Below are 7,194 nucleotides of genomic sequence, written 5' to 3'. Positions count from 1 at the left end.
TTTACAAATTAAATTTGACATAACCTGTAATGAACAACGTAATCTAAAATTTGTTTATTTATTCTCTATACTATAATTATTTATTCGTCGTATATAACAAATTTCCATAACATGGATACATACATTGTTTATTCTTTACAAAAAAGAATACACTTTTGATTCCTTTAGAAATCTTCAACACTTTTATAATCTATACCTTGAAGGAAAGAAAAAGGGACCCACTTTAATGGAATATATTAGTTTTAAGAGGGCTAATAAATACAACAACACTTCTTTCGTTTAACTCTTCCATGCAACTATGGCTATAAATACAACTACACTTTTTCTCCTCGTTCACATAGCAACTCAAAACCTTTTTCATTCTCATCTTCAAAACTCACCTTCATGGCCATTTTCAAGCCTCTTCTATTTTCAATTCTCATTTCTCAAATCATTGTAATTCTCGTGGAATCGGATACAATGGTAAACTTAACTTTTTCCTTTAATATATATACACAGGGTTATAATCTTCTTTCAATTTCATACAAATCATATTATATATATATGTTGAAATTTTGCTTCTCTATGTCTTTTTTTCCCGACCAATCTTCAAAATTGCATGACGTTTTGTTTTCTTAAACATCGCAGGTTATTATCAAGAACCCATTAGAACAACCAAGTCCCAGCCCTTCTTCACCTCCAACCATAGGTACAAGTTCTTTGAGTAAACACTAAAGCTAACCTTTGATGTTACATAGACGATGTTTTAAGAACTTTTTTTCTTTTTTTTTTTTATGTTACGTAGATTGTGATGGTGAATGCAATAGAAGGTGTCAATTATCATCAAGACCAAATCTATGTAAAAGGGCATGTGGAACTTGTTGTGAAAGATGCAATTGTGTGCCTTCGGGTACTAGTGGTCACTATGAAGAATGTCCATGCTATGCAAATTTGACTACTCATGGTGGAAGACACAAATGTCCTTAATTAATTACGCTAATTAATTGTTTTCTATATATGAATATAAACGTTTGTAATAATTTAGTTTGGTTGTTATATCTATGCATTTTAAGTGGTGCATAGTTACTTATTACTAAAGTGAAGTTTCTCACTTTGCTTTCCTTTTAAGGTATTTTTCCTCATCTTTCACTCATGTCTTAAAGATACAAGAGTAAATAGTGGAATTCATCTTCAAGCATTGTTAACTATTTATATATATATATATATATATATATATATATATATATATATATATATATATTTATTTATTTTTGCTTTAGAGTTAGGGTTAATTAAGTCTTGAGTGTTGAAGAATGTTGATATATTTGTATGAAGTTATGTGACCAAATTTGGGGTGAAATGAATGAAGGGAAAGAAAAGCTTAATGTTTAAGGAAAGAAAGAAAAAACATAGGAAACAGGTGGAATGTTGTTTGAGAGCATTTATAGGATGGTGAGATTGAAGTAACCATCATCACATTCCTACATGGGAGCCTGGTAATGTTGGGAACCATAACTGGTGCAGGTTTTTGTCACCCTCACTCACACACAATTTCTACTCCCAACCTAAATGTTTTTTTAATGACTAAAATAAATATTTAAAAAAAAAAAATTTATGTATTAGAAATTTTACATCGATTAAAAATAAAGTTAATTTAAAATATATAAGTAAGTGCAAATCTCAAGTTAGTTTTGTAGAATTGAATTAAGTTTAGAATCCAATATTTAACATGATGTTAAAGTCTGATTTAGATTTTATCCTATCAAGATTTCTTATTTGTTGGATATATTTTGAAACTATATAGATATTTGATGTTTGTTTGATATATTTTGAAAAATACAATGTGATCTTCTTAAAAATAACGAAGAAATGTTTTTTACTTTTTTTAATAAAGCAAATTAGGTAAATGATGATTTTGTTAGCTGTATACTTTTCTTTATAATAATTTGAAAATTGTGTAAATGATAATTTTGTTAGTTAGCTATACTTTTCTTTATAATAATTTTTTTAAAAAGAGAGACAAATAATGTAAATATTTTTGTAAGATAAAATTAATATAAGTTAAAAATAATTTTTTTGATGAATCATAAGAATTTTTTTAAGTTCATTTTTATCATTACAAGGAAAGTTAATTTGACTTTTTAAAATGTTTGTAGAAAAATTCGTCCTCACAATACCATATTAGAAAGTGGGTTTTTAAGCCTAACTCAACCCCACAAAACCGGCTTGTAAGGTGAAGTTTGCATCTCATTTATATATTATAAATTGACCTTATCTTTAGTCGATGTGGGACTTCCAACACATAGAGTTGCAAGACAGGAAAAAATGCAAAGTACACACAATTTCACGTGTTAGGTTTCGTAACTTTTGCAATGTTCATTGTTGCATTCTCTTGTTGGAATATATAGAAATTTAGCTAAACAATAATCTCTAAAATTCGTTAGCATTTAAATTACCATCTTAAAATTTTTATTATTATTCTTGTATTCAACATTTTTTAAATATATGTAAGTTTTATCTCATTACTAATGTTATTAATCTTGAATCAACGATGTTAATATGTAACTATTTTAATCAAATGTTTTTAGTGTAAAGGTATAAATATTAGTATATTACCATAATTTTAAAAGTACCAAAATACTTGTTAAAGCTAAATTAACATATTTTTTAAACGTTAAAACAGTAAAAAAAATGGATTTACGAAAAAAAGAAGATTATTTACTTTTAGATTTGGTGGGTGTAATTAATATCTCCTAATAATTAATAAATTTGGTGCTTATCCACCAACCAAATCTGCTCTTACATGGAAGATTTAATAATAACTAACATGATTTAGACAAGTAACATTTAATTGGAAATAATTCATTTTGTGAACATGTGATGTTCAGGATTTGTTATGACTCTATTTCTGAAAATTTCTCTATTATTAGCTGAAATTACCAATTTTAGTGTCTTGTTTAACATTTCTCATGGCATGGTAAATTTTAAATCAATTTCATTGAAAAAGTTTCAAAAAGAAAATATAAAATAATCAGTAGAATGATTACAATTAGTTCAATGCATAAATTCCTCATATAATCTTAATCTGGCCCGTACTGCCAAGATATATATATATATATATATATATATATATATATATATATATATATATATATATATATATATATATATATATATATATTTTCAATTTAAAAACTATGGTGATACTAAAATCATAATATTCACTCATTTTAAGCATACATGATTATTTTAATTTTACAAATAATTGTTACCATTTAGTAGATTTTTTAAAATATAAAAAGTAAAAGAAAAAAAGTATATAAAAGGATAACATAGATTTTCATAATGTTAATATATTTTCTGTAGATCAAATTCTCACGAATTTACTTTTAATATTATTTTAAAATGTCTTTTTGAAGATAATATTATATATATATATATATATATAAATTTATGTCTATCTTTTATTTAGGCTTTTGTTTTAATTATATATATATATATATATATATATATATATATATAATAAGAAAAATATGTTTTGCATGGTTGAGGTGAGAGAAAACAATTAAAATAAAATTAGTATAGTAAAATTCATACAATAAAATATAAAATAGAAGTATATGATTAATGAGTGATAAGGAGACGTGAAAAATAGAAATATATATATATATATATATATATATATATATATATATATATATATATATATATAAATAATACAATATGTATTATAACTTTTTTAAATGATTTTTTGCTATCTGCATCTGTTACAATAAATGTATTATTTCTATTTTTATTCTCATCGAATTGAATCTTAAAATAGAAAGAAAAAAAAGATAAAGTAGAATACGTCAATAATAAGTGAGGTATATATATGTTCGGAATTGTTCCATGTGTAATTGCCATGCACACAAAAACAAAGCAATAGTTTGGTTGCTTGCCTGTGTGAGTCAGCAGCAATCAACATCATCACCGATTGCTATTTGTCACGTATGTTCCTTTTTAATTTTTCAGCAAATTTTACTTTGGTTTTTAATTTTAGTTTGTATTTTTAAGATGATGCTAAATTGTTTTTCATTGACTTTTTAACTCGGAGTTAACTTTTTTTAATATAATTCCAATCAGTTTAACTTATTAAATTAAATTTTATTAAAATTCTAGGAAAAAAATTTCAATCAAAATTCTTCTTATAACCTTAATACATATTAATTCTAAACCTTTAAAAAAAATATTACAATTGTTAGGATCTAATTTATATTTTAAGAGATTAAACTGAAAGGTAATTAAAAAAAAGGTTAAGCTCTCTCAATTTTAAAAATACAATAAAAAAAACTAAATTAGCTCAACAAATTTGGAAATCAAAATTACAGAAATATACCATATTGAAGAGATCACAAAACATAATCAGATTTACGTTAGGAAAATAATCCAACGCTTTTTCAACAAATCTTTATTATTTTTATTATCTTTATTATCATCTATTCATAATAGAAAATTATAGCCATAATACAACACACGTGTGCATATCTTTTTCTTTCAAACCTTGTCATATATCTTCAACGATGCATAAATTAGAATAATTTTTAGAAAAAAAATTATTCAAACGCGTCAGAAACATTCAGCTTCTCCTTTAAGATTTGACCCATGTTTGTATGGTTTTCAAAGTGTATATATAAAAAACCTTAGTAACAAGCTCTAAAATAAAAACTTTGTATTTTTAAAGATACCTTCATTATGCTGAATTCAGCTGGCTAAAAGCATCTAGATACTAACAATTTGTTCACTTAAATCGAATTGGAAGTGAGTGATTTAATGAATTTAAGAGAATTTGAAGATAAATTTTTTGTTATTTATTTGAGTATAAATTTGGAAGTAAATTTTTTTTAATATGTCACATCAATCTCGTAAATTTTACTTTCAAATTTATTTTCAATTACCTTTAAATTCACTCAAATAAACAACAAAAAAATTTATTTCTAAATCCCCTCAATTCATTCAATTATTCTGGTCACTTCATTTAAGTGAAGAAAGCATCAAAGTTGAATATTAAATACAAAGTCAAATACATAAATTATTATAAATAAAATGGCGTAATTCTCACTGATACAAACGATGAAACATTACAACGAAGGCAAGTACAACCTTAACAGAAACTCAACATAGTTCTTAATTTTTGTAGTGTCTAAATATACATATCCACGTCAAGACTCGATGATTCAACAAGAATTGAAAAAGGGGTTCGATATTTCAGAACGTTATTCTTCACCTTTCACTCAAAAACACACACACTATATATATATATATATTATTTGATTATATAATATATAATATGAAAGAATTGTGCATGAAATTTAAGGGCACTTGCGTTTGCCACCATGAGTAGTTAAGCTAGCATAGCAGGGACACATTTCTTGGTTTCCAGCAGTACCAGGTGGGACGCAGTTGCAGCGACTGCAACAAGTTCCACAAGCTCTTTTGCAGAGACGAGGACGAGATGATAAACGGCACCTCGCATCGCATGCTCCTTTACAGTCTGAACATCAAAATGCATATATTCATATACTTTTCTTCATATTTTCAATTTCAAATTATTTAATAAAAAAAATTGTATATATATATGAAGGTTTAATTTAATCAGTTTTTATATATATAAATATACCTATCTGCTGAAGAAGAGAACCCTGCGTTTGTGCTTGCACCTGCAGTTTCTCAAAACCATGCATAAAGTAGTCAGTTGTTCGTGTTGTCGTACGTATGATATATATGAATTCACGAAGAAAGAAAGCGTTTGAATGTTTGTACCGATTGATTAGCATCAACGAGATGAAGCAGGAGAAGCGAGGCGAGAAGGGAAGCGAGTATGAGCTTGGAAAGAGCCATGGCTAAAGGGGATGATGATGATGTTGATGATGACGATGAAGAAGAAGAAGTTTGTGTTATTGGAATGAGAAGCATGAAGAGAAGGTATTTATAGTAGTGTGAGGATAGAAGGTGATAATTGTCATAAATGTGGGAATATGAAAGTGGGGCATGGCGATGTGGTGGAGCATAAGTTGGCTTTGTGTTAATGACTGGTGAAGGAAATTTGGTAACGAAAACTCAAAAGAGGTATTGGAAGCATCCAGAGGGATATTTTTTTTTATGTCTTTTTCCAGTTAACACATAATTATTGCATATATTAAAAAGTGTTTAAGTGGGGTTTCATTAATTAAAAAATGAAAAATTATTTGCCTAAAGTTAGACATCCATTGTAAAACGATGCAAAACAAGTTTCTTTCTGGGTGAAATATGACAAGTCATTTCAACGATGCTGTAAAAATTTGGCGGCGTGTGGTTTTGGTCAAACCATGTGAGCTAAGGCATCATAAATTGGTGTTTTTTTTAGGTTTATTAGGATGTTTTGGTCGATGTACTGTTTCTTTGGATATTATTGAGACGATCTCGGTTAATTGAATCTGACAATACATGAATATAGAATGTCTATTCATTTAGGAAACATTTTGATTGTGATGTGTGACATAACATTGTATCACATAATTTATGTTTATGTTGGTTCTAGCTAGGTTGTTGCATTATTGGGGAGGGGAAGATATTGCAAGAATTATGAAAAAATGTGTGAGGGAAAAGTTTGATAGATGGTGATATGTGGAATTGGATGCATATAAAAAGTGTGTGGAGAAGGAAGAGGAAGTGAGTATGAATAGAAAGTAGGAAAAGGATTGCTGAAGAAAACCTTGACAGCTGTGTGCGGTGGCAACACAGCTGGATTATGCTAAAGAAAATGAAAAACTATCATCACATATCACTTACCCCCACCCACTCCAAACTTATCAAGTACTTTCTTTCATGGATTTATTATAATTTTCTGTTTATCTTTATCCTAATACATTTAACTAGTTAGTTATCATGTTGGTCCAATTCGCATCAAACTCTTTTTTCTTTTTAAATATACATATGGGTTTAATTCAATTTCAGAGATACAAAAATAATGGTTTATATTGTATTTTCTTTAATATTAAAAAACATATTTTAAATTTAAGTTAGTTTTATAAAATTGAATTATAAAATAGGATAAGGAATTTATAATATATCATGAGACTGGATATTATTGACGGTTTGGTAATGAGTGACAGGTTTAATAAAATAAATTTTCAATAACTAGTAAAATAGTACAACAAACAATAAATTTTACTGTGATATATTTCATATAACTCT

General features: G+C 26.8%; 2 protein-coding genes across 2 annotated transcripts; one reads left to right on the top strand and one right to left on the bottom strand.

Annotated features, from left to right (window-relative positions):
• The first annotated feature begins 343 nt into the window (after positions 1–343).
• On the top strand, positions 344–1,128 carry LOC124842521 (gibberellin-regulated protein 11-like). Its single transcript, XM_088097490.1, has 3 exons — positions 344–462; positions 628–688; positions 785–1,128. The coding sequence occupies exons 1-3, from the start codon at positions 385–387 to the stop codon at positions 964–966; spliced, it is 321 nt and encodes a 106-aa protein (XP_087953616.1). The 5' UTR covers positions 344–384; the 3' UTR covers positions 967–1,128.
• A 3,902-nt stretch (positions 1,129–5,030) lies between these two features.
• On the bottom strand, positions 5,031–5,939 carry LOC148204768 (snakin-2-like). Its single transcript, XM_088097459.1, has 3 exons — positions 5,782–5,939; positions 5,639–5,678; positions 5,031–5,512 (listed from the first exon to the last, which is right to left on the bottom strand). Exons 1-3 carry the CDS (start codon positions 5,932–5,934, stop codon positions 5,331–5,333), a joined length of 375 nt encoding a protein of 124 aa, XP_087953585.1. The 5' UTR covers positions 5,935–5,939; the 3' UTR covers positions 5,031–5,330.
• Between the last annotated feature and the right edge of the window lie 1,255 nt (positions 5,940–7,194).

The sequence above is a fragment of the Vigna umbellata genome, chromosome 1 (genome assembly GCF_029865625.1).
Source record: "Vigna umbellata cultivar VRB3 chromosome 1, Vumbellata_1.0, whole genome shotgun sequence".
In the NCBI taxonomy this organism is placed as follows: domain Eukaryota; kingdom Viridiplantae; phylum Streptophyta; class Magnoliopsida; order Fabales; family Fabaceae; genus Vigna; species Vigna umbellata.
The sequence above is the reverse complement of the archived record's forward strand: the minus strand, read 5'-3'. Positions and strand labels throughout refer to the sequence as shown.

What these genes read in the sequence shown, in the direction of transcription:
- LOC124842521 (XM_088097490.1), top strand. Translation starts at nt 385, where the DNA reads ATGGCCATTTTCAAGCCTCTTCTATTTTCAATTCTCATTTCTCAAATC. An exon ending in TCGTGGAATCGGATACAATG is followed by an intron (nt 463 to 627) that starts GTAAACTTAACT and finishes TAAACATCGCAG; the next exon opens with GTTATTATCAAGAACCCATT. An exon ending in TTCTTCACCTCCAACCATAG is followed by an intron (nt 689 to 784) that starts GTACAAGTTCTT and finishes TATGTTACGTAG; the next exon opens with ATTGTGATGGTGAATGCAAT.
- LOC148204768 (XM_088097459.1), bottom strand. Translation starts at nt 5,934, where the DNA reads ATGCTTCTCATTCCAATAACACAAACTTCTTCTTCTTCATCGTCATCA. An exon ending in TCGTTGATGCTAATCAATCG is followed by an intron (nt 5,679 to 5,781) that starts GTACAAACATTC and finishes GAGAAACTGCAG; the next exon opens with GTGCAAGCACAAACGCAGGG. An exon ending in TTCTCTTCTTCAGCAGATAG is followed by an intron (nt 5,513 to 5,638) that starts GTATATTTATAT and finishes TTTGATGTTCAG; the next exon opens with ACTGTAAAGGAGCATGCGAT.